This window comes from Trichosurus vulpecula, chromosome 1 (genome assembly GCF_011100635.1).
Source record: "Trichosurus vulpecula isolate mTriVul1 chromosome 1, mTriVul1.pri, whole genome shotgun sequence".
NCBI lineage: Eukaryota > Metazoa > Chordata > Mammalia > Diprotodontia > Phalangeridae > Trichosurus > Trichosurus vulpecula.
The window spans coordinates 241,949,371-241,977,308 of record NC_050573.1 but is presented as its reverse complement, the minus strand read 5'-3'; the positions used below and the strand labels follow the sequence as shown (position 1 = coordinate 241,977,308).

The following is a 27,938-nucleotide window of genomic DNA, read 5'->3' as shown; positions in this document are numbered from 1 at the left end:
CAACCAACCCAGAAACTCCTAAAGGAGCCCAAGAAAATGCAGGGCCTGGAAGGGAATCTAATGGATTGAGGAAAGAGAATGATACTGACTAATAATCTAACCGAGTGAATTTCATGTGACTCCTTTTCTGCTGGAGAAAATGGAGGTCTGCGGAGATTTCTCTCAGGCGGGAAGGGGGGTACAATTAACAAAACTTTAAAATGGGTTTCTGACCATAAATTAGATGATGATTGAATTGAGAGACCCAGGAGAGAGGGATAAAGTTCAGTGAAAACTGAAAAAAAATTGAGTAAAAAGAGGTTCCATTCACAGGAGAGTTCTAAGAGCCCCGTCTATGCCTCTGCACCTCCCTAGTGCAGCCTGCAGAGAAGACTGCAAAGTACTTTATAACTATTGAGTAAGATTCCTTGCAGAGAGCTGAAAAGTATTCTTCATAGCTATTGGCAGAGAATGTTGCTTGAAGCAGTCTTTCCCATAGGGAAAAGGATGACTGCATGCATTTTTTGTAGACAGAAGACTAAGTTAGAGGTGGCTCTGAAAATAGTCCTTCACCTGATGTCTTATCTCACATTCCATTTCCCAATTCTGACATTTTGACTAGCTGTCCCCCATGCCTGGAATTCTCTCCCTCCTCATCTAAGTTTCCTGGCTTCCTTCAAGGCTCAGCTAAAATTCCTTCAAATCCCACCTTCTCAAAGAAGCCTTTTCCAATCCACCTTAATCCTAGTACTAACAAAGGTTGATTATTTCCAATTTTTCCTGTGGGTAGGTATGGTTTGTATACAGTTGTTTGTATGTTGTCTCTCTGTTAGACTATGTGCTCCTTGAGAGAGAACTGTCTTTTGCCTTTCTTTGTAAGCCTAGAACTTAGTACAGCGCCTGACACATAGTAGGCACTGAATAAGTACTTTTTGACTGTCTTCATAGCTGAGACACACTCACCAGAAAATGAATGAACTATGATCTCCTCTTTATCACAGACAGTAACACAATGACATCACTAGAAGGTATTCCCACCTTTTTAGCATAAGAAGCATGGGTCTGTCCCTCCACGTGTGTGCCCTGACACAGGTATTCTTCATATACACATTCATATACACATCCTTTCACACAGGTACACTCCTAGTAGAGAAATAGAGGTGGTTAAAGAGTTGGTGAAAGAGCCATAACTACAGTATCCCTAATGGTTGTTTTTCCATAGTATTGGGTAACCCTGAGGAAAGAGGGCAAGGGAACAAGCATTTGTGTATTAAGTGCCTACACTGTGCTAAGTGCAATCTAATTGCACAACAATCTTGTGAGATAGATGCTATGATGATTCTCATTTTACAGTTGAGGAAACTGAGGCAAACAGCAGTTAAGTGATTTACCCGGGGTGACACAGCTAGTAAATGTCTGAGGCTGGATTTGAACTCAGGTCTCCCTAAATCTAGGGCCAGTGTGCTATCTACTGTGCCACTTAGCTGCCTCTTGGTTAAAGTAGCTAGAGCTGAGTATGAGCTGGAACAGAGTGCAATGCCTAGCATAGACTGGAACAGACTATAACACTTGGCCAGGAATGGATCAAACAGACAGTAACACAATGACATCACTAGAAGGTATTCCCACCTTTTTAGCATAAGAAGCATGGGTCTGTCCCTCCACGTGTGTGCCCTGACACAGGTATTCTTCATATACACATCCTTTCACACAGGTACACTAGCTATTTGAGTTTCTCGCATTTTGATACCCCTGATGGCAGCTAGGCAGCTCAGTGGATAGAGCTCAGGTCTGGAGTCTGCAAGACACATCTTCCTGAGTTCAAATCTGGCCTCAGACACTTCCTAGCTATACAACCCTAGGCAAGTCACTTAACCCTGTTTGCCTCAGTTTCTTCTTCTGTAAGATGAGCTGAAGAAGGAAATGGCAAACTACTCCAGTACCTTTGCCAAGAAAACCCCAAATAGAGTCACAAAGAGTCAGACACAACTGAAAGAACTGAACAACAACAACGTAATTTCTACAAAGGTCCACCCTTCCCACTGAATGTGTACATATTTCTGAGAGAAATAAGTTTATGGGAGAAGGGGAAATATTATAACTTTATTTACATTGCTACTTAATTTAAATGTCTTTATTATTAAATAAATATCATCTGGCTGACTAATAAAGAAGTAAAACATATCAGAGGGACCATTTGGAGAGGACTCTGACCCACAAAAGATCTAGAGCATAGGCTAGCTAACTAGGGACCCAGAATAAGGGGCCTTTCGGAGTAACAGAGACAAAAGACCAATCTCATTACTTTATAGTCACATCAGTCACTCAACGAGCATTTATCATCACATTTTGTAAATGATCTGATGGCTGGTATACTATAGAAGCTTCCAACATACACTTCTAGAAATATTAACTCTAATATTTTCAAACTACATAGTGTAGTACAGACACGGTGAGATGTAGTAGAAAAAACATCATGGGAAAGGTTAGAAGGACTGGGTTCAAAAACAACAAAATTTTAAACATTCATTGAGCACCTTTTATGTGCAAGGCACTGGGGGAGATAAAAATATTAAGAAGACTCATCCTTCAACAGATGATGAAACACATATCCCTCTTTTGGTAGAGGTGACAGACTATGAGTACAAAACGTTGGAATATCTGTTCAATCCGTCTTGTATAATTTTTTTCTTTGTTACACAGGTGGAGTCAATGAGAGTAGAAAGGAAGATATGGGTAAATGACTGACATTTTTTTAAAGGCATCAATTTTTTAAATAAGAGGAAAAAAGCTTAGAGAATAGATTAAAAGTGGGAAGACCAGTTAGAAGGTTCTTACCAGGCCAGAAAAGATGAGGCTCTAAATTCCAGAAGACCAGTAATAAAGCATGATGTTGTTATATTCAGCCATTTTCAGTCATCTCTGACTCTTTGTGACCCCATTTGAGGTTTCTTGGCACAGATAGTGGTATGGTGTGCCACTTCCTTCTCCAGATCATTTGAGAGATGAGGAAACTGAGGCAAACAGGGTTAAGTGAGTTGCCCAGGAAAACACAGCTAATAAGTGTATGAGGCAAGATTTAAACTCAGGAAGATGAGTATTCCTGACTCTGGACCCAGTCCTCTATCCACTGAGGCACCTAGTATGATACCCACCTCCTAGTATTGTGGTGAAAAACTCAAGATGCAGAATGAAATTTACATTCTTTGAACATAGCAAATTTGTTATGAGAGTTTTAGGGTTTTTTCTTTTTTTTAATGGGGGGAGAGAAAATAAAGGCTGATTCATAAAAAAAAAAAAAGATTTTTTTTAAAAGACATTATCCTTGCCCCCAAGAAGTTTACAGTATAGTTAGGAAGACCAGCATACAAATTACTATAATTCAGTAGAATACTATAAGCACATAGGAAAGGTCCAAAGTGTTATAAGAGACTAGAAGGAGAAATTACTTTTTATCTGGAGGGGACTTCAAGATTGCATGGAGTATATGGACTTGAGTTTGGCCTCAAATGTCAGAATACGATGCCAACAGGTGAAAATAGGGTTCTTTATAGGTATCAGGACATTATTTGAGCAAAGTTATGGAGGCAGAAAGAATTCGCAAAATTATTGGTAAGAATTTAGTGAATTTGAAGGGGGGATGTAAGATAAAGGTATAAAAGTGGGGGAAATGCAGGTTGTAGAGAGCTTCAAATGGTTTTGGCTTTTTATTTGTTTTGTTTTGTTTTAGAAAGTGGGAGCTGTTGAAGATTTTTTTAGTTAGTAGGAAAATGATATAGCAGTAGTATACAGGATAAGTTGGCTCAAAGAGAAATCCTTCCTGGAAATATAAGTTTGGGAGTCATCTCTGTAAAGTTAAAATCCCAGTAGATGAGGTTGTTGAAGGAAGGTTCATATTAAAAAATAAACAACAAACAAATGGGGTGAGAAGAGAGCCTTAAGAACAGCTACATTTAGGGGCCAGGAAAGAGGAGCCAGTAACAAACACAAAAGTCAGAATGACAAGAGGAAAATCAAAACAATTTAATGTCGCACAAACTTAGAGAGAGAGAGAGAGAGAGAGAGAGAGAGAGAGAGAGAACATCACAAAGTGTTCCATCACTAATTAGCTTTGCAGCCTTAGGCAAGTCATTTAACTTGTCTCTGGGCCAACAGTTTCCTCATCTACAAAATCAAAGGGTTAGGTAAGATTACCACTAAGAACTTTTTTAGACAGCTAGGTGGTGCAGTGGATAGAGTGATGCATCTAGGTTGAGTTCAAATCTGACCTCAGACACTAGTTATGTGACCCTGGGCAAGTCACGCAACCTTGTTTGCCTCGGTTTCCTCATCTGTCAAATGTGCCAGAGAAGGAAATGGCAAATTGCTCCAGTATCTTTGCCAAGAAAACCCCAAATGGGGTCACAAATAATCAGACACAACTAAAAGAAATAACTAAACAACAACAAAAGACTTTTTAAGCTATCTGAAATTCCAATTCTTTTATTCCCAATGTGAAAAGTAACAGATTCTGGGATTTATCAAACCTAGGTTCTAGTCCCAGCCCAATATTTATTAATGATGTAATCACTGGCAAATCAGTTAACCCCTCTGAGCCTCTGTTTTCTCATCTGTAAAATGGACATTGTACTACTGGAATTGCCTATCTCAAAGGTTTGTTTTAAAGAAAGGGCCTCTTAACCTCCAAGGTTCTACATAAACGTGTTATTAATAGTAATAACAACAAATACGTGATCAGTTTACATCATTCGATTGAATAATGATCACTGATTCTGACCCTGATTAAAGCCAATCAGCCAGAGGTTTCCCCTGTGCCAGTTTCAACAAGAAACCATGAAGAATGTAACCTCTTGTTTACAAACTGGGAAGCCTGTGAAAACTTTGCAGAATATTTCTGTCCTTTTAGTGATAACTGATCTCCAGGGGCTTAGAAAGACAAGCTGTTTTTGGTTTGCAAGTGTAGGTGTTTTCCCTGAATTTCCTACTCTTACAAAGCTTTCATTTATTCCAGCAACATAGAGCCTGATAGTTTCCTGGAGACCAGTGATGATTCTTGCTTGGGACCTGCGGCCAATGCTGCGTGCACAAGCGTTGCTTAAGGCTCAGGGAATTCTAATTCCTAACACTGGTGAGTGAAGCAATACTTAAGTCAGCTGGATCATAGGATCATGACCTAGGACTGGAAAGGACCTAAGAAACTATATGGTGGAACCCTCTTGTTTTAAAGATGAAGAAATTGGGGCCTCAGAGAAGTTAAGGATCTTAGTAAATGTCAAAGAGGTATCAAGCATCAGAGGCAGGAAAATACAAGAAGGCAATCTGGCATTTCCACTAAAGGGCAAACCTTGGAGTCAGAAAGATATGGGTTCAAATCCTGCCTTAAACCCAGACTAGCTGTGCTGAGAGAAAACCTTTTGGTGCCGCAGGCAACCAAAACTACAAATAACAGATGAATTGCCAATCTGCCCCAGTGAAAGAAGTCCCCATACCAAGAGTTATCTACACCTATGAAATCATAGGTCTGGAAGAACCAAAAGTTACTCATGGGTACCAAAAGCTAATATATTGCTTGTGTCATTTTGACCTCAAGGGTCACATACAACTGATTTAAGTGAAGCAATGGATTTCAGTTTTGATGAGAGTACATTTTTCTGTATTTACATGGCATCTAAAGCATCCCTGGCAACAAATCTTCCTTGTTATCATTATAACTATTTTTAACAAAAATAATCGTGCAAACCATAATAACCATGTGTTGAGAATGATAAAGCCAAAACATCATTGCCAAAATCTGGTGCATGTTATCTTGGGGGGGGAAACCCTTTGGCACAGTGAACCGTGGAGAGATTACACAACACAGCATGGCTTCAAGGACACTCATCTATTGGTCTTTCTCCTGTTCCTGTTTTTGGCAACTCTGCATTATTCCACTAGCATATTATATGACTCTGGGTTTTACCTTTAGTTTTGCATGCTGCATATTTGTATCAGCACTGCCAGGGTGGCATCCTATTTTGGAGGGACAGAGAAAACCCAGAGGAGAAGGCAATTGTTTCCAAGTCAGAACCACCTAGTTTTCTATTTGGTTCAGTCACTACACACTACTTGCACACTGTCAAGACCTGTATTTCCCATGTTTATGAATGTACATGTAGAGTCCATATCAAATTGCATGCTGTCTTTGGGAGTGGGGAGGGGAAAAAGAGAGGGGGAGAAAATTTAAAACTCAAAAGCTTGTGGAAGTAAATGTTGAAAACTAAAAATAAATTAATTAATTTTTTAAAAAGAAGATCTATTTTTCCCTCAGTTTGGGAATACCCCATTAAGAGAACTCTCTCCACTGACACAGAGAGCAACCTGTCTTTACCTTATAGTTCTAAAGATTGGCTAAGGCTCAGAGAGTTTTAGTAATTTGCCTAAGATAACATAGCTAGTCAAAGAAGCATGAATTGATCCCAGGTCTTCCTGGGCTTGTCACTAGTACAAACTTCTTCAACTATCTGAATTCATACCACATAAGTACATAGGCAGAAGCCTCCTTCTCTGAGGTCTACCAATGTTAATTAATAACAAAAGCAGCTTATGAAGTATACTAGGATTCTCCTATTGATGCCTTCCTATGTCTCTCAACACTATTGTACACTTTCTTAAACTTAAAATGAGAATTCAATCTGAGTAATTAATTTCCTTCTGTGCCTTTGTCCAGTTCTCTCATATTTGGGACTCAATGATTCAGGCTGCTGAATATAATGAACGTGTGTGAATATATATCACATATATCATATATAACATTATATATCACATAATAAATGAAAATTCATGGGAGCTACTGAAAAGTTTTACATACTTCTACTCTGTGTAGAAACTGAGGAAATAGAAAATGTTGGTAGTAGAATAATGAACAGAGGCCAACACTGAAGACAAGATAGACCTCAGGATCATGAAAGGTTAGTTATTTCTAAGAAATAAAAAATGAACTGCAAGATATTTTAGCTATGGGCCAAACAAAGCAAAGCTGTTTTTTCCTTGTTCTGTGGAAGGTTCTATTGCTAGATTTTTCCATCTTCCGGTCTCAGCTCCTAATCTCTGTATATATTTTACATCGGGGGTGCTTTAATACATGGGGCTCTGAGATGAGTGGCTGTGAGGCTTCTGATCTCAACCTTTTGTTTTCTTTCAAATGACCAGGGCTCCTCATTCATAGTGGTTTTGGCCTCTAGGGAAATCAACTCACTTTTGAGGATAGGCAGATATAGGGAGATCATTCCACCAGGTTCCCCTAGAATAAGGGTTTTTAGCCTAGTGCCCATGAACTTTTAAATATCTTGATATAAAATTGTCTCCTTCACATTTTATTTTATGCGTTTGAAAGCATTATACTGAGAAAGGGTTCACGGGCTTCACCAGACTGCCAAAGGGGTCCATGATACAATAAAGGTTAAGAATGATGTCAACAGAAGCCACCAGAACCTTTGAGGGATCCAAAAATCATCCTATTAGCCCATGTTATGGTTCTAATCCTGGTGTTAAAGAACCTATGTAGAAATCCAGCTTCTGATGCTTACTATTCCTTATGTTGACCTTGGACAAGTCACTTGACTTTCATGGGCCTCAGCTGATCCCAGAACATGCATTACATTCATCCAGCCCAGAAACCTTGCCATATGCCCTAACATACGCTCATCCCCTTCCCACCTAGAGGTAGGAACTCTAGGTACAGCAATCAAATCAGCACTGTAATTGCTTCTGGAAAGGAAATGACAATTCATTGATGTACTTACTGTTCCTGTAACTCCCTAAATCAAAATTCCCTTCCCTGATCACCATTCCCCAATATGTGTGCTCCTCTCCTTCCCCCTTACTAGAATGTAAGCTCCTTGAAGCCAGGGACTACCTCATTTGTATAGTTGTAGTACCACCATCTAAGCAGCACATGGTACATTAAGCAATTCATAAATGCTTTTTTTTCATTCATTCATTCATTTAATTTCCTCATCAGTAAAATGAGAAAATTGGATTACTTGGCCTTTAAGGTTCTTTCTGATTCTAGCTCAAGGACTCTTATCCAGAGATGAGCATCCACTTATCTATGGTACTTCTTTTAACATTAAAAGCTCCCGTAAGTTTGTAATTTTCCGGGTTTGAAATGTAGTATTTAGCCTAAAAAGAATAAAGTAGGTAATCCTAAGAAGATATTTCATTAACTAAAATTGTGTCTGAGAATAGTCAAATGTTATTGTAGTCTAGTACAGTAGAATGATTCATTTGGTATCAAAGGACCTGGGTTCAAATGTGAGTCCTGCCACTTATCTGTGTGATCTTACTACCAATGCCTCAGTTTCCTCATCTTTAAGGAGGTTGAACCAGATGGTCCCTTAGGTCCCTTCAGGCTCTAGACCTGTGATCCTCTGAACAAAAATGTGATCCTTAGTTCCCCAAAAGCCCATTACAGATGATCGCCCAGAGGGGACACATTGGGTCAGACCCAGGCAGTTATCTAGCTCAGAGCTGTGTCTAATAAACTTGGATTGTCATGACTCTCGCACTTCAAGTTCCCTTAATAAGAAACTTATACACACGCATATATATAAACACTTATCTGAATCCTTTTTTTTACCCTAGGTATCATTAAGTTTAGCAAACAGGAACACTACAGAAGCAAGATAGCAGGAACAATGGAGAAAGTGCCAGCCTCTCTTTCCCAAATCAATCTTCAGCTGGATAACAACGATGTCCCCACTGAGCTCAGGGGATGAAAGGGAAGAGGAAAAGGACCTCTTTTAAGCCCCAAAGGTTTAGCACTTAACCTTTAACTGGACTAGGAAGCAGACTGAAAGTCAGGATTGATACTAACAGCCCCTGTAATGTATTCCCAAACTGCTCACTTGTCTAGGATTTTACATTGCTTCAAATTTCCAAGCCTGGGAAAAACAAATCCCAAGAGGGAGAAATTAATTTTATCTGCAGGGAAAAATAAATGTGCTCCCACTACTTTGCTGATCCTTGCCCCTCCTCACTTCCCCAGGTATCAGGAAACAATACTAAGTGACTCTAAAGAGAGACATGGAGCTCTCTGGTGCAACACTGCTTAAAATCCACACACAGCTTAACAAATCTCATTAAAGCTGGACTCTGGGATAAGAAAAATTCCAAAATAACAGACCTGATGGACAGGTACAATAGAGGAGACTTTAGCACCTCTATTTTAGAGTTTATTTAAAAATACATATAAGAAATATTTTTAAATGATGTTTGTTTAGACTGAATGGAAAAATGGTTGCTGGGGGAAAATCTTAAGAACTCTTGCTTGACATGAGCATAGATAAAGGAAGTAATCATGTAAAGGTCTCCCTACGTGCAATTTACTTTCAGAGTAAAGTCAGGCTAAAAGGGGCCCCCAGGTCCCTCCATCCCTTCTTTTCTCTTTTAATTCATTCCCAGATACCTGGTGATCCTTTGGCTTAAATATCAGCAAACCTAGCTCAGTTCTAGGACTGGAAGGGGAAAGGAAAGCTCGAGAGCATTCACAGGAAAAGGGTCATTTGGAAGCCCCTTCAACACAAGTTCATTTTTCAATCAAAGCACATTAACTGTAACAATTCCCAACCCACCAGGAAGCAAGCAGACTAACTAATGAGAACCGTAAGAGAGACATCAGTTCATGGGAAAAAATAATTTTCTTCGGCTGTCAGCCCATCCCCCTCTTCCCAATCCTGAGCAGGCATATGACCATTTCTTTCATGAATATTCCCTAGATACGTACACCAGTGGCCAGGGTCTACATGCTGCACTGGGTGGCATAGCCTGTTCTACTATCCATCCCCACCATTGCTTTACTTTTGAGCAGAAAGAATAAGTGAACTAGAAATATGATCTAAGATCAAATTTCTACAAAACTTCAAATAATCTAAACCCAGGCCCAGGCACTGTTTCAAAAACCCCATGCCCTCTGTGGCAACCATAGCTCCACCCTTTCCTGAACCCAAAATCCCAATAGATTGAGAGATGGTGTGTACTGAAAAGGATGACTAGGCTCATACCAAGTCCCACAGTGGCCACCTGTACTTCAAGGAAATACATAATGGACTGATTGAAATGTACCACCTGTATTGCTAAAGCAGGAGTTCTTAATCTTTTTTTTTTTTAGTCTATCAATGTCTAGGGAAGCCAATGGACACCTCTCCTCAGAATAATGGTCTTAAATGCATATTAAAGGGAACCGATTATACTGAAATATAGTTATCAAAATATTTTTTAAAATTAAAGTTCACCAATCCTAGTTTAAAAAGTCTTATGGTAAAGGGAACTTTTTCCTGTAGAAAAACATAAAACCTAAACCCCGAATCCATATCTAATTACTCAGAAGTCATACTGAAGAATACTGCCATTGCAATTCCCTGATGGAACATGTAGAGCAGGGATATATAAAGAAAGAAAAAACCTAAGATATTAAAGGGGTGAGAATTAACTGATTCACAGTTTCAGCTTTTGAGGTAACTCCTAGCTTGCTTAGATCTCCAAATATTCAAGAAAACAAAAAGATTCCATTTTTAAATGTCTCCTAAATACCAACCTAGGCATAGGCACAGTTTACTAGATCCCAGGTGATATGGATGTGATCCTAATAGCTAAGGACCGGAAAGAGGAAGGAAACTCATCTTTGGGTTGTCTGTGGGGTTTATTTCATTCACTCAATTAAGAAAACTCTCAGGGGGCAGCTAGGTGGCCCAGTGAAGAGAGCACCAGCCCTGGAGTCAGGAGGACCTGAGTTCAAATCCAGCCTCAGACACTTGACACTTACTAGCTGTGTGACCTTGGGCAAGTCACTTAACTCCAACTTTCTTGCCTTTCCCCTTGGAAAAAAAAAACTCTCAGATTTCTAAAATGTTTTGAGTTGGTCCTCATCTGAATGGCAAGCATTTCTGGCAATGAGGTATAATATTGGGTACTTCTGATTTATCAAAGTGGTCCCAATTTTCAGAGCACAAATAGTAGCTACCTAACCATCAAGTCCCCCATGGCATGAAGTGTCAAAAGCACAAAGAAAATCACAAATTTTCAAATCCAAAGACTTCAAGGATTCTTCCCAAAAATCAGATGAGCTTGTGCTGGGCATTAAACTCTGTTTGTAGGCCTCAAAGGAAAACCAGGAAGGAACACATTGTACAGAAAAGCAAACAAACAAACAATACCCTTTTATTTTTAAAGCTCTGGTGAAAGAATAAGCTTCCAAATGACATCCCATTTTTTTTTAAAAATTGTAAACTAACCTACCTCTGGGTTAGTCACACTATACAGACCGCATCCTAACTCTTAAAGATGCCTAAACATTTCATGGAGTATTTACAAATGTATCAGTTAGGTAGTAAAGTTTCATTGCAATCTTTCTAACTTTCTAGCACATGTTCCACAGTAAAATAATGGGGCTATATTTGCATTTTTGTATAAAACTTATTAACAAATGGAGAAAGGCAATTTTCCTGAGAGAAGATTTGTTCTTGAAATATGTTTTGTCTAACAAATAGGAAATACAGAGAGATGGGATGTTCTTGGTTAAAAAAAAAAGAAGAAAGAAAAAAAATGCACAAAGATGTCTAGTTAACTTTTTTAAATTATTTAAAGTACCATTAAGTTAAAATGTTTACATTCATTATAAAAAAATGTTGTTAAATCTTATGCAAATGATTTAACACTGATTGCTGCAACGCAAATTGCACTTCTTAAAAAATTATTGTATACATGGAAGAAAAATATCTTGTTTGCTACCCTGTTTACAAATTCTGACTGACTTCAATCAGCCATATAGAAGATGAACTTTTAAAAACCTCAGTCACAGTGTACGTTAAGAAGTTAGAATGCAGTCTTAAAACCGAGGAATATTTTTAATGCAAGACGTCAGGAACCAGCTCGACCTTGAGAAACGTGTGCCCAACAGCCTCGTTCTGCTTTCCTCCATGCGTGTACACAGGAGCTCAGATATGAAAAATTAGAAAGAAAGCCTGTGGTCATGAAGGAGCTGTTTGTTGGTTTCAAGGACATCAAACTTCTAGCTCAAACTGTCTGTTAGTTGGGGGCAATAAATGCTCAGAAACCTTTTTTGTTTTCTTAAATCTCTCCAGGCATCCTTTAGAACGAAAGCCCCAGATAAGTCTCTTTATCCGGCGGGTGGAAGCAAGGATGAGGAAGTCACATCGGCATGCATCTTGCATCCCAGAGGCAGGCAGGCAGGCTGGGCTGGCTGACTGACTGACTGTGTTGAAGATGCACGAAGCAGGCCTAACAATAGAGGAGGAAGGACGATATTCTCTTTGGTTGTGTTATCTTTACCCTGGAAGAGATCCGTCTTCTCTCATTTCTCTTGCATAGATGAGGAGTTGGATGGTAAGGCAGAAAGCCTCTTTGGAAAAACACCTCTATCACAATAAAGGCACAAAAAACGACACATCAGAGGAAAGTTCTGCCAGCATCTTCACTGCTGCATAGACTGCTTGAAAAAAAAACATTACAGAAAACGTGGGCGTCTTAAGGTCGAAGCGCCCTCCCTCCCATCCCCCATCCGTGGAGGTCTCCCAACTTCCTTTTTCCACTGAATCAAGCAAGTGCTAAAGCACACCATGAATCCTGTCTCACAGACGCTGTAACTTCAGCCGTGGAGGTCAGGCTGACTCCCGAGTACAGCCCATCTTGACCTGAATACTTGAGAGCGGTGCTTTCAGGGCTAGTGTTCTCTCCTGGACCAGACATCACTGAGGATCCCGCCTAGTGAGAAGGGGGGGAGGGGAGGGAGAAGAGAGAGCAAACAGAGAAACAAAGAAAAAGGAAAGTGATGAATTTGCTATTTATTTAGCACAATTTCGTTACCTGCACAGATCATAACTATCTGGAGGACTGAAAGAAGGGACTGCGGCCTTAAACAGAACTAGAGCACAGGGACTAGGAAAAAGGATGCTGCTACACCTGAAACAGGCAGCCCAAGCTCCTGGCACAACGTTAATCCAACGCTGGCAATTTAAGCTTTTAGAAACACTATCCTGCTATCCTTATTACTCATGGCAGTAGCCTCCCAGGAAGATAAACAACTCCACTAGGCTAGGGCACAAAAAGGAAACTGGAATAATCCTTCTGATAAAAAGTACCAACCAGGAAGGACCTCCTGCTCCATGGAATAAACCTTACGGGGTTGGTAGCCTTCATGTCTACACTCCCAAACTAGCCACTCCAAAAGGGATATAAACAGCAAAAGTGGCACATACACATGGGCATAAACTTACACACGCGCACGCACACACACACACACAAATATAACAAACACATAAAAAAGCACGATAGATGCACATAACCCATGAAGATTGCCAATTCAATACTGCCTGACAAATGAGATTTCTGAGCATAAAAAATTAATCTAGTCATCTGAAATTTAATCTCTTGTACCTAAAATTTGTCCTAGAAAGCTGGCAATAGTTGATCCCCATTTCGTCATAAAAATTTCTACATCCTATCTCTATCATGGCACCATTATCATTTCTTTTAGCCAAATTCATTTTCCCTGCTTAATTTATTCATACTGCACAAAAGAGAAAAGTCAAACAGATGTCTTCCTATAATAAAGTGGAACAAATCACATGCAATTAATAAAATTCATGTATATTTTCAGGGATAGATGAAGGGAAAGGTTCTATTACAAAACTCAAAATGTATTCAGCTACACAACTTTGAGGGACCAGGGTTCAAATACTGCTTCTGAAGTGTTCCTCTTATGTGACCCTGAACTCCCTTACTTAACTTCCCTTAGGTCTATTTCTTCATCTGCAAATTGAGGGTGTTGGACTAGAGTGCCTCGGAGGTCCCTTCCAACTTGAGATCTTCACTCTCTTCTCTTACTTATTTATCTAGCTTCTTTTCCCCCTAGGAACCAAAAAAATTTTGCAAATACCAACTCTAATCCAAGGAGCAAAGGAGTTAATGGTTCACATCTTGAAGGTGTGTCGACTTCTTCAGGCTAATTAACACCTACTATTTCTAGAATACTTTCTATTTTTCCAAAACTTTTTTTGCCCATGTGGTTATATTATTGTAGAGTCTTTTAAAAAAGAATAATGTGAAAATGCTAATGGTGATAAAAGTGAATGATTTTATATGTAAGATAACTTGGAAACACATTCAACTGAATTGATGTCATCTGACTGGTACTAAATTTTGCTTCATGTTTTAAATACGTAATACTGTGTATGTTATAATTACATTTCTAAGTTTTCTTGTATTGTGAATTTGGGAAAGTCATTGAATAAGAACTGTTGTTAAAAGAATAATGCAATTATATCATTGGAAAAGTTAACTTCTTTTAATCTGGAAAAAAAAAGAGGGTGCTCATGCACTCCTCAGCCAGCCAAAGAGACTAAGTAAGGTACAATCGTGTCCATCAAGGACTTGGAGAACAGACTTTCACATTCTTTGCTCCACTCTGAGCAAGATTGGCAGCCAGGACAAGGCCCCTGCATTTGTGGCATTAAATAAAGATAAGCTGAACAACAGCTCTGGGCCACTATAAAATAAAGGGGTTGATGAAAGACTTAAAATATTCTTATCAATGCACTAACCAATCACAATTCCAAAGGACTCATGATGAAACATGCTACCTGCTGCCCAAAACAGAAAGGACAGAATCAAAGTGCAGATTGAGACATAAATTTTAGAAGGAAGTAGGGGCCAATGTGACAGTTTGCTTTGCTGAATTATATGTATTTGTCACAATAGTTTTACTTCCCTTTGTTTTTCAAGGTGGGGGAGGGGGAGGAGAGGAAGGAAAGAAGATGGATTTTCACTAATTAAAAAAAATTAAATTAAATTTTGAAATCATTTAAAATAAAATGAAGGGTTGGGCTAGGTAAAATCAAAGGGCCCTTCTAAGTCTTGTTATTCTATTAAGAGAAAAAGTATCACTCTCAAAGGGGCACAGGAAGTCCCCTTGGTAGAGTCAGGTTTGTTCGTTTGTTTTTTAATGGCACTGTTTCTCAGAACACTACTATGAGGCCAGCAAGAGTGCAGCAATCTGGCATAGACTGTGTCAAGAATAGGTCCAGGACCCCAAGTCTTCTGATTAGACAGCATCAACCTTCAGCTCCTCATTTTGCTGTTCATTTGTTTCGGTAGTGTCTGACTTTGGTGACTCCATTTGTGGTTTTCTTGGCAAAGACCCGGGGGTGGTTTATCATTTCCTTCTCCCTATCATTTTACAGATGAGGAAACTGAGGCAAACAGGTTAAGTGACTTTCCCAGGGTCAAACAGCTAGAAAGTGTCTCAGGACAGATGAATCTTCCAGACTCCAGGCCCAGCACTCTACCCACTGAGCCACCTCCCTGCCCTCTCAGCTCCTCAAGAAGTAGGTTAAAAAAAAAATGATGGGATTTAAAACTTGAAGGGACCTTCAAAAGTCTACACATCAATCAAAAAACATGTATTAAACATCTAATATGTGCCAGGCACTGGGCCAGGCTCTGGATGACCTAGTCTACGACACCTTCCTATTTTAGAGATGAAGAAACTGAGGCCCGAAGAACTTCAGTGACTTGCCCAAGGTCACACAGTTAATAAAATGTAGAATTGGGGCAAGAACCTCTGATTCCAAACCAGTGGATGCCTCACTCCACCATCTTTGCCTCTCCATCTCTTAAGTAATACTTCCTTCTTAGCTAGAAACAGAGGTCTGTAACAACATGTAAAATCCTGACCAGCAACCAAATGTCACCTACTTCTTAAAGAATATAGACTTGAGTACTTTAACTGAATGATTTTGAAAAAAAGATACAATTTATATGATCATATTAGTGAGATATTTAAAATTCTAAATGGATACTTTTCATAAATATGAAGTATCAAATAATTCTGTGAACTATATCCAACAGCTTACTAACTTCACTTAGCCTCACTACGGTCATGGAGATGGTAAAAGCGCTCATCTCACAGAGGTGTTGTGAGTTTCATATGAGAAAATGTATATAAAACCCTTTGCAAACCTCCAAGCACTACATGAATGCTACCTATTGACATTACCATCCTACTACATTGTATAATATACATTCCTTGAATATAGATATGACCCTAATTATGGAAAATTCACTATCGCGTCCTCTCCCAAACAAATTAAGGATCGATATTTATTCCACAAAAGGATTCTTCATTTTGAAATATATCCACCAATAGTATTAGTTGAACTAGAGAGCTCCTTGAGAGTATTTCAAATCATTCTAATTATAAAAATTAAATATATGGAAAACTTTTTATGAATGCATCTATAAGTAAAGATACAAATGATCCATTTAACCTGATTCTTTTTTTCCCCTGAGATTAGGAGTTTTCAGACTCATTAAAAAACCCACAAACCATTATTAGCATTCCCTTTATTTCCAGGAAGTGTTACATTTGGCAAAAGGATTGTCACAATCATCTTCATCAACAACTAACTAATCTTACTTATATTAGTCCCAACATAGACCAAGTTTTTTTTCCCCCCTAATCTGGCTTATCTATAAGATCTGTAGTTGCCTCTGTTCCACTATAATCAGTGTTCTTTCTCAGCATATGCCCATAAAGGATTTTCTTTTCAAAGACCTCTCATTTGCAGACGGGGACCTGTTTTCTGACTAATCCACTATTGTGTGCCATACCTCAGGCACAAGGCACTATGCTAGCACATCAGGAATAGAAAAAAAAAAGTATTAGGCATAGTCCATGCCTTCAAGTTGCTTAGGATTCAGTTCTGAGGACGGTCATATAGCATCAAAAATAATAAAATTTTAACGGGATAAGTGCCAAATGTGTGATGGAAATAATGAGTGGTCTGAAGAAAAACAGGTCACCCTGAGGGCTTGGGGTGGTTGGGAAAGATTTTCACAGAGCAAGTGGAACTTGAACTAGGTATTAAAGGACAGAAGTAACAAAAGTAAGATGAAAAAAAGGTAAAAGGTATTCCAGGGGTAGATAGTAGGGAAAGGAAAGAAGGAGAAAGAGGAGGTAAGGAGGGGACGGGGAAGGGAATCATGAGCAGCCTCTCCAAATGGGGGTAGAAATGGGATTAGATCCCATTAATTAATAGACCAACTTTACCAGAATGGAAAGTTTGTGTAGGGAAATCATAAGAGGTGAAGTCAGGAGAGGAAGGCTAGGGTCAGGATTGTGAGAACTGCCATGCTAAGGAGCTTTAAAAGCTGTCCAAATTCTATCACTCTGTAAAGACAAATCACCACTAACAATGAGCTTAGAAAATAGAAATAGGAAAAAATCCAAGGTGACATAATGTGATAATCATTTTTCTAATTGCTCTTTAGGGAGGGGGAAGGAGAGGAGGGTGTTACTTAGGACAACAAGCAGCCCAAAAGATGAGAAAAAGGTATGGAAAGGAAGGCAGCAGGGCACAAAGACAAACCAGCTCTTTTCGATTTTCCATAAGACCCTAAGGATGGACAAGGGTACTCCCAAAATGTTCTCAGTGCCACCTGGCTGTTGATCCTGGTATTCCCCTGTTCTGTTCCACAGTGCTCACACAGAGTAAAGCATGTATATGTGAAATTAGTGCACACAGGGAGCCTGGAATTAGCAAATGCCAGGGCACTGAACTCCTCTCTTTTACAAATGCTGCCTTTTCACTTTCATATGATATTGCTGCCTTTGTTTGGGCTATTTCTAATGCCTGTAATATCTTCTTTCCCCTCACTTCCACATCCTGGGTTCCCTAGTTTTCCTTTGAGGCTAAACCACGACACCCTGTACTTCCTCCATGAAACCTTTTCCGAGCCCATAGCTGGTAGTGGTCTTCCTCCCAAAAGGAACTTGTATTTATTTAATATTTATCTACTCTGCATATATTGGGACATATTTTCTCCCTCGCAAGAATGGAAGCTCCATAAAGCAAGGAGCACAGTGCCTGACATATACTAGGTTCTTAATAAATACTTATTAATTAACAAATCTTTCCCTTCAATGGCATCAAGAAGTTTCCCACGGGGGAGCACAGAATTTGTGCCCTTGGACTACATTTAATTCATGGATTTCTCCAAATCCAGCATAGCCCTTCAAATGGACGTAATTTGACATTACATATTTCTTATCGTACTAGAGGTGGGCGACTTGTTAGTAGCACTAAATTGTTCAGGTTTTTAATGCACCTCAGAAACACAGAAATTCTTCAGAATGTCAAACCGGCTTCAATCCACTGGCCAGGCCTTCCCTCTCTGTGGGTAGGTCAATGCCCTCCTATATTAGCACAGTCCTGTAACCTGTTTGTTACTTAGCCAGAAAGGGGAACTCATTATTTCCCTGATCAAAGTGCAGTCAGGGTATGAGGGTGGGGCAGAAATCTGTTCTCTGTTTCCATTCATGGCTTATCTGCCCCCACCCTCCCACAGAACACCAAAAATGGAGACATTTCCTGTTGAAAGACTACATTATCAGCACCAGACCTAGCCTGGGCTTAGCTTCTAAAGCAAGGAAGGTTAGGTAGAAGACAGACAGGATAACTGGACTGGAAAGTTCTCCTCTTAAAGGAAAGAAGGCTTCAGGAAAATCCTGGGTTTCTCCCACAGGAAGACATACCACACACACACACACACACACCCTCTGAAGAAGGCACTGGGCTAATCTTTAAATTACCCAGATTTTCTTACATATAAATATTTTTGTTGTTGTTGGGTGATTTCAGTTATGTCCGGGGGGAGGGGGGAGGAGAGGGGTTTCCTTGGCCACGATACTGGAGTGGTTTGCCATATTCTTCTCCAGCTCATTTTACAGATGAGGAGACTGAGGCAAAGAGAGTTGAATGACTTGCCCAAGGTCATACAGATGATCTGAACTCAAGAAGATGGGTCTTCATTAATTTTCTAAGTTGTCCATTTGAACAACCAAAGGTTTTGCATATTTTGAGTAACAGTTTCAGGACAAAGGACAGACTAGGAGTAATATGCCCAGATTGGCAATTCCACACAAGGACAACTTTTTAATGAAATATGAAAATCCTTAGCTTCATTCAACTCAAAATCTGTCTGCTGCCTTCATTACATCTCACTAAGTCTGTGGTTAAGACTTTTTCACTTGTGAGAGGAAGCCAACATGCCCTCACTACCAGGGTTACTTTATCTGCTTTTGTAACCTCTAGGTTAGACTTTCTGAGTGTTTTGTCCATAATCTTTTTTCAAGAAAGACTCAGAAAAAAATGACAATTTATGTATGAATTCAAAAAACTTCCCCCCTGCCCTCAAAAAAACCTCACTATACTAAACTATACCAACTGTGCTAAATGATGCTAATCACAGTGATAAGAGGATCTGATATTTGGGTCAGTAAGTCATGTGGGAAGAACACACTTCAAGTTTATATAAAAGCAACTGCTTCTCCAAGTAGATTGTCTTTGGGATTGCAATTACACAATGAATCCACATAAGTATGTCTTTTAAATTGGTTGTTGTTCAGTCCTGTCTTCATGACCCCATTTGGGGTTTTCTTGGCAGAGATACTGGAGTGGTTTACCATTTCCTTCTCTGGCTCATTTTACAGATGAGGAAACTAAGGCAAAGAGGGTTAAGTGACTTGCCCAGGGCCACACAGGTAGGAAGTGTCTGAAGCCAGACTTGGACTCAGGAAGACAAGTCTTCCTGACTCTGGCCTGGCACTCTATCCACTGTGCTGCCTAGATGCCTATAAAATCTATAAAAGCCAATAAACATAAGACTGTCCCTAGTGAGCATCCTAGTGGCCAATGGACAAAGAAATAAAATCCCAAGACTCACTTCCACCTTACAAGTTCTTGGTACTACGCTTGTGTGGATTGGGGTTATATTCACAGTCAGTGATGCTCTTCTCTTTCCTGTACCATTATTCATTTGTTCATTCAATTAGATATTTATTGAGCAAAGGATCTATGCTAAGCAAAATCCTCTAATAGCACTAATCAGATTTTTAAAAATTCTCCAAATACAAGATCTTTTTATTGTCATAACTTGGGACCAATGAGCACACTAAAAAACAACTTAACTTCTGAGATATATTAAGGTGAATTTCTTCTCTTCCAATTTACCAGATAAACGGCTTCGTGGCCTAAGGTTATAAACAGGATTTAAAATATGCTAACTTTTTCTTCTTTTTTTTTTTTTGCTCTGAATCCAAACTGATATTTGAGGTACCAGTCCTTTTGGACTATTAGTATTTTATTTTAATAGTATTGCATTTTTTTCCAGTTACAAAACATGGTAACTTCTAAGCCTACTTTCACAACTTACTTCTTTTCAAGATAGACAAGTCTCTTATTAATATATTAGGAGAATTCACCCAAACATTATATTTGGAGAATTAACTTCTAAATTTTTGTAATGTACTTGAATCAATATAGAGAATGGGAAAAAAATTACGGGAACCGCTAACATGGGGAAAAAAATGTGACAATCCCTCAGAGAAATAAAATCCTCTGTAAAAGGAAGACACTTTGTTAACACAATAGCTCTAAGTCTCTAAATTCTCCCATTAGCAAAATGGGGATAGTATTCGTAAGTGGCTTCAGGTTCCTGAATGAAAAATGCTATGTAAACCGAAGAGTACCATTATTAACTTCCAAGAACTTATTTAAATAGCACTGTTCTTCCAGGACTTCAAAAGGTTCTGTAGGTATCTCCCACTCAGTATGTGCAACATCCCTGGGAACCAGATGGTAGGAATTATTTTCTTCCCTTAATGGGCAGGGAAAATGGAGATCCAGGAAAGACTCAGTAACTTGCCATGGTCAATGAGATCCGGGACCAGGAGCCCAGTCGGCTGATTCTGCTTTCCCCTCACTCCTAATCTAAGCTATCTTTCAGTTTCAACTTTGAACTACACTAAGGCTTCCTTATGACTCTAGTAATTAAATTAGTGACAGCCTAGAGTTGAAAATACTTGGCCCTTAATAGAATAAAAGTGGCACCAGGGAATACAGGCCTACAGTTCTGTGGCTCTATCCCATATTAACAACCAAATGCAGAGTGCATTCTCTTCATTGTTTAAACATTTAAACATCTTCTAGACATTTGCTTGGAATTTTATTTACTCATAGGAATCAATAGTTTATTCATTTTTTTAAAACTTGTCTATTTATTAAGAGCCGTGCTTAGTAAAAACAATTTCTCTGGGCAAATTCTAGACCATACAATCAGTCCATAAAGAAGCCCTGTAATCTAGACAGGTGAAGTATAACCCTTCTGAGGCATCTTTGCTAAAGGTCCTGGCCATTGCTATATTTCTTTTTCCCTAGAAGGTGATTCTCCTGAAGACCAATATTGTGAACACAGACTGTGTTTGATTTCAGACCCATTAGAGCTTCATATTGCTAGGAACAATCTTGGCAGGCATCCATGAAAGGAATAATAAATTACTTTTGTTCCAGTAAAGGAATTCATTTTCTTCGAAGATTCATTTAGCAATAACATTTCACAGCATTCTAGGCCAGATTTCTAAAACTTCGGTCATGTTTTCCTGTAACATATTTTTTTTCATCTTTGGTGACAATTGTATAAGTTCTTGATGAGGGGCAAGAGGAGAGGAAGGTTGGGTCTTATCATAAAATATTTTAAAACATGCAGCCAGGTTAAAAAGCAAACAACTTCTGTGAACCCTTATCGTTCCTTTACCCAGTACTCTCTGCCTCTCATATCACAACAATGAGTCACCTGCCTAATCAACCATGATTCTGTGATAAACTGGGTGGATTAAATGAAAACTAAATATTAATTTATCGGTTCTGCTTATTAATATCCATGATTGCTACTGCATGCCACATTTTCCAAAGCAAACAAGAGAAAAAGACTGAAAATAAAGTTTTGAAAAAAGTTCCTCACGTAACTGGAGAGCGCCACAAAATTGTACATAGGAGTCATATGCACACGTCATCATGAAATCGTACAGATTCATACGCAAACACCAACTCCTGGACAAGGTGACCCACAATACGCACGGCCATGGCCAGTGTGGTCAGTCACACTGGGAAGTGAGTGAAAGGGAGCCTGGCACATAGGGAGCAAGGAGATAAAATACCAGCAAAATATTTATGTTCATGGTTTATAGCAGCATGTGGTAAGTAGGATATTAATAACTCTGATGACTGGCTGACTCCCTAGGAGGGTTAGACACTGTTTTAGGAGTCAGGAGACATCCGTTTCAGTCCCAGCTTCAGTGTATGACCTCCTGAAGTCATCCAGTTTCCTCATCTTTAAATGGAGTAATCATAAGGCCTGTCCACCTCACCACTCAGAGGCTAGTGGAGATAATGATTCTTTTTATAATTCTAAATGCGTGAAAAGGTTCTTTGGACTTTTTATACCTCAAAAAGTAGGCATGTATGGCATTGTATGTTTCAGTGTCTATCTACACACACAAACAAGTAAATTGTGTTCAATAAGTATTTTTCTAAAACATTTCAAAATGTTTTCATGAGTAGTTTCATAGAAGTAATTTGAGACCCAGTTTACATAGAAGGCAATTTTAAACTCATGTGCCAGACATTGAGTGAGGCTTCAGGGAGACAGACAAAAAAAAAGAAGCAACCCCTTTCCTCAAAGACATTGATAATATTTTTATCATGCATTGATAACAAGTAAATGATTTCTAAAACCAACAAACAACACTACCAAGGCTGCAGATTGATTCATCACTTTTCAAAGGAGCTATGATTTCTAACCACAATACAGTTGATTTTACATACTGACTAATAGGCTTGGCATTTAACTATGCGTAGATTTAAAGCAAACCCTTAATAGGATTTCCACAACACATACGATCTTATATTTAATATTTCATAGAACCTTGTAATAATTACATTCGCTACACCAACAACCACAGCAATTTTTTTGTCCCCTGTTATTATTCTTTTGACCTAACATCACCTCCTAGTTCCACTGTCTTTGTCCTACTATATTTCTGCAAATGGATATCATATTTATATGAAAATATATAGGAAGTGACTTGCATATGTGAATTTAGGAATAACTTTAGGACCTTGGTTTTCCTCATGTAACTGGAGAGTTACAATAAATACTGCTGTTTCACAATTCCCTGTCTCAAGAGGAATGATATAAGGAATATAAACATTATGTTCTGTAATACACTACAAGAAAAGCACTCAACTCTTCGTAACTCCATTTGGAGTCTCTTTGGCAAAGGTACCGGAATGGTTTACCATTTCCTTCTCTAGCTCATTTTACAGATGAGGAAACTGAGGTAAACAGGGTTAAGTGACTTGCCCAGGATCACATTACTAGGAAGTTCTGAGATCAGGTTCAAACTCAAGAAGATGAGTCTTCCTGACTCCTGACCCCGTGCTCTATCCACTGCACTACCTAGCTGGCCTTCACAGTTATTAGTATAAAGTCAAGTTCATCTACTTTATTTAAAATGTTTTCAGAGAACTAAGGATAACAGTGGAAAGGGTCCTATGTTCTAATGATCTGAGTGACTGCCCCAAGTTTAAGTTATTAATGCTGGCTAGTGGAAGAAGTCCTAAAAAAATCCTTTATGAGGAGAGCTGGACTCCACAACCAACTTGCTACGTGACCTTGGGCAAATCACCTTCTCAAGGGACCTCAATTTCCTCATCTATAAAATGAGAAGGTGGGACTACAGGACTTCTAAGATCCTTCCAGACCTAATGTCTTAGGGAAGAGCAAGGAACTTGGAGTCAGAACGCTTGGGTGTGAATTTCATTTTCTATTTCCTACCTGTATGACTGAGAAAATCACCTCTCTCCTCTCGGCCTCCCTCCGTCTCTTCATCTATACAAGGGAACCATTGGACCCCTCAACCTCTAAGGTCTCTTTTCAGACCTGAGGTTATATGAAAGAGGCAGGAACTTGGGAAGTCTGACAATCTGAGTTCAACTTCTGGTTCTGACGCTTACTAGCTAGCTCTGTGGCTTTGTACACCTTCATCGCTAAGGGCCTCGATTTCCTCACCTGAAAAATGAAGGTGCTGGATCTAACAATCTATGAGTCTGTGCTCTATCATGCAACATGAGTCAGCACTCTCTAGGGACATTTTACTTCCACCTATTTTACAGATTAAAAAGAAACTAGGTTTGACGGAGGTGATTTCCTAAAGGTCAAAGAAAATTGGTTAAGCCAAGAATAGGGTTTGCTTTTTACAGCCTGCTGAAAGACTTTGCTCAGAAGATCCAACAACTTGTGAAAAGTGACAACAAAACCTCTTTACTAAACTTCTGACCCTTTAGTCAGCCCTTCTCTTCCTATTCAAGTTCCCTAATCCACATGGTTTCAAAAGGGAAGTGGTTTCTTCCCAAGTGGAAGCAATTAACAATGCTCTTTAGAATCACAGAATCTTCAGTGAGCATCTAACCCAATGCATACCCAATGGGAACCCCAAGCATGACATATCCAATAAATTACTGTCCAGTCTCTGCTCAAAGACCTCCAAGGAGGGGAAACCCATCACCTCTTGAGGCCAGTCATGTCAGTTTGGGACAGCTCTATTGACCTTCTGCTGCTGAACCACTAACACTGAACCACTGACACCTACTCTTTGATTTTGGCTATCCAACCAATCGTTAATCCATTTGACACAACTTTCAGTTGTGTCTGTTGTTGCTATTCAGTCATTTCAGTCACATTCAAAGCTTCATGATCCCGTTTTGAAGTTTTCTTGGCAAAGATACTGGAGTGGTTTGCCATTTTCTTCTCCAGTTCATTTCACAGATGAGGAAACTGAGGCAAACAGGGTTAAGTGACTTGCCCAGGGTCACAGCAAATAAAGTGTCTGAAGCCAGATTTGAACTCATGAAGATAAGACTTCCTGATTCCAAGTCTAGTGTTCCATTCCCTGCCCACCTAACTGCATATATGTATATGTATATATACAGGTATACACACACACACACACACATACACACACACACACACACACACACATACACACATATACATACAAATGTATATACATAAATGGGAGGGAGGGATTACCATCCCACTGGAATAGTTAAGAGTCTAGGTTTTTTTCCCTCACTATCCCCCAACAAAATGTTCGGGGTAATGTAAAGTTAAACTAGTTTACATTAAATACCTTTTACCTGGCTTTCTTTATCTTCTTCAAATGTTTGTGTTAGACGATATCAAAACCAGGAACTACAAGGTAACTAGAAAAGGTAATAAGGCCTCCCTAAGAATCCACCTCTCTTTACTAATTAGTAAAAGCAATCTCTTTTAAATATTCATAACTAGTTTACAAACCATCGTACATCAGCTACTATGCCTGCAAATCAATTTGCAAAGACTGCAAAGTAGGAATTTAAAATTGTTGGCTTACTAGACAATGCCCATCCTTCCCCCCCCCCCACCCCCGCTTTCTTTGCACAGTTGGAGATTCTGGAGATTCTGGACGTGGAACACTATGTATGTTTTGGACTTGGGACTTCTGATCAAGATGGCTGCCTGAACAGAGGCAGACAGCCCAGCTTCCACCTACCTTCTCTAGCAAAAACCTAAAAATAGCAACAGACAGAATGATCAAGAAATCTAATGAGAGAATTCAACTACCCCAGAAATGCACAAAATGTCATAAAAAGTACACAGACAATAGGAAAGGGGTGGTCTGCCAGCACAAGCACAACCAGAGAATGGCCAGAGATACTAATATACTACAGTGTTTTTGATCCAGAAACAAGAGTGGAGAGCGCCCTCTGAGAAAGCCCCGGGGTGCTTGGAAACCCACAGCATGGACTTTGGAAGCAAACACTTCAGGTTCAGCAGCATTGAGACTAAGGCACTCCAGGCCTAGAGACTCTAAGTTCTCCAGCATTCTATGAGGAGATATCATAGAAGGCCTTGAATATACAAAGCTCTAAAACCTCAAAGCTTCAGGGAGTTCTAGGTCAGCACAGGGGCCTGGATGGCCCAGATTAAGACCAACCAGGGGGCCAACCATCTCACACAAAATCATAACAGAGAAAGGCTTCCCCAGGCACAAAATCTCAATCCAGGAACTAAGACAAGAGAGATAAGTAAATGAGACCAACATCCATGAAGAATTATTATATATCTAGATGTAACCAAAGATCCTAACCTAGAAGAAAAATTCTGTAACAACTTGCAAACAGAGGCTCAAAGGAAAACATGAATTTTCTACAAGTACTAAAAGAATATGCAGAAGAAATTGAATGGAAGATGAAAAATGAAATAATTAGAAGGAAAATAAATAACTTAGAACAGAAAGCAATAAGCCTTATCCAAGCCAAAAAAATAGTAAAGTCGTTGAAACATTTGAAAGGGTACGAGAGAAGATCAGAACGATGTTCAGAAGGAAGCACAGACAAGTAGGATAGTTTTGAAACTAACAAGCTGAATTAGATTTTTAAAAGCAAGCAATGCTGAATAGATTCCGTTTCCTACACAATCCTCTTGTGTTCTGTTTTGGTTTTTTTGTTTTGTTTTGTTTTGTTTTTAATTCCCTTGTGTTCTACTTTGCACATGGAAATGTTCCTGTTTTGGGGGATTGTTTGTTTACATACGGAATTTTAAAATTAAATTTTTAAAAATTAAAAGACAGCAATAAAAATATTTGGATCCATCTGATATATCATGGAGAGTTTTGCTCAACTATCTTTGTGTTCCTTTTTTAGTTCTTTGTCAAAAAGGATGGCTCTCTGGTATGGGGAAAGGATATGTTGAGATTATAGTTGAAGTTAAAAAATATCAAAAATACTTAAATAAATGGTTAAAAAAAGTTATCAGTCTTAAGAAAATAGGAAGAGAATATACTTCACCAAGAAGTAAGAAATAACTAGCTACCATCTAGAAAGAAGGGAGCTTGGGACCCTGGCTTGGGTCTGGCTTAACAACTGACTGGATAAGAGATCTGATCCAGAGCTGGCTCAGGTTTCTTTAGCAAGGTGGTAGTGTGCCCTGAAATAAGAGTCAATTCCCGAAAGAGCTGCGTGCCAGCCTAATTATGTTGTGTTACTTTTTATGGCAATAATTTTAATACTACATGTTGGACTTTGTAATTTAATGGGACTATCAAAGAGGTTTCATTAATAATAGAAGTATTTTAAAGAGGCCAAATATTTCTAGAACATTGTATAGTTAAAACAAAAATTAGCTCTGGGAGTCACAAGACTCAGGTTTAAGTTCTAATTCCACCGGCGACTAGCCACGTGACACTGGGGGAAGTCACATAGCCTCTCTGACCTGTTTTTTCATCTCTCAAGGAATAAGGAATGACGCTTGTATTTAGTCTCACAGGATTATTTGTGAGGAAAAGTGCTGGCTCTTTGTGAACCTGAAATCACTCTCAATGTGAGTTATCATCGAGGGTATACTGGTAAATGCTAAATATCCAGCTCTGTGGTGGGTGGGGAGGGTAGGTGGGAATTGTATATCTGCATTATTATCATTTTGTCCATCACTCTCTTTTCTTTTAAAGCCCCCCCCTTTTTTGCAGGGGGGAAGGCAGGGCAATTGGGGTTAAGTGACTTGCCCAAGGTCACACAGCTAGTCTGAGGCTGGATTTGAACTCAGGTCCTCCTGACTCCAGGTCCGGTGCTCTACTCAATGAGCCACCTAGCTGCCCCTGTCCATCACTTTCTTAAACCTAGATAATCAGCAAAACAATAAATCAAGGCTTGATTTGTAGAGTTTGCCAATTTCTGAAGGGTAAGTGCTCACACTGAAAATTTAGTAATTGACCTCTGAAGCAGGTAGGAGCTGACTCCAGCATCATTCCCTACCTTACAGATTTCAAATAAGAATGCATGCAAAAGCACCATGGCATGATATAAACATGTGATTATAGTAGAAGCTAATAGAAGCTAGAATTTACTCATTCACTTCCTTTTTTTGTTATTCAAAATTTAAAATTTCCATTTCTAACCTCATTTTAGTAATTTTTCCACTTTTTTTTAATCTTTAAAATAAGGACAAATAAGAAAAATTCGAAGAAA

General features: G+C 39.1%; 1 protein-coding gene across 5 annotated transcripts in view; it reads right to left on the bottom strand.

Annotated features, from left to right (window-relative positions):
* Nucleotides 1-11,140: 11,140 nt before the first annotated feature.
* GATA6 (GATA binding protein 6) overlaps nt 11,141-27,938 on the bottom strand; it is a 46,008-nt gene continuing 29,210 nt past the window's right edge. For all 5 annotated transcript variants that reach the window (XM_036766704.1, XM_036766699.1, XM_036766696.1 and 2 more), the window contains one exon: nt 11,141-12,738. In XM_036766704.1, the coding sequence (XP_036622599.1) occupies nt 12,571-12,738 (168 nt within the window). In that variant the 3' untranslated portion in view covers nt 11,141-12,570. The remainder of the gene's footprint in view (nt 12,739-27,938) is intronic.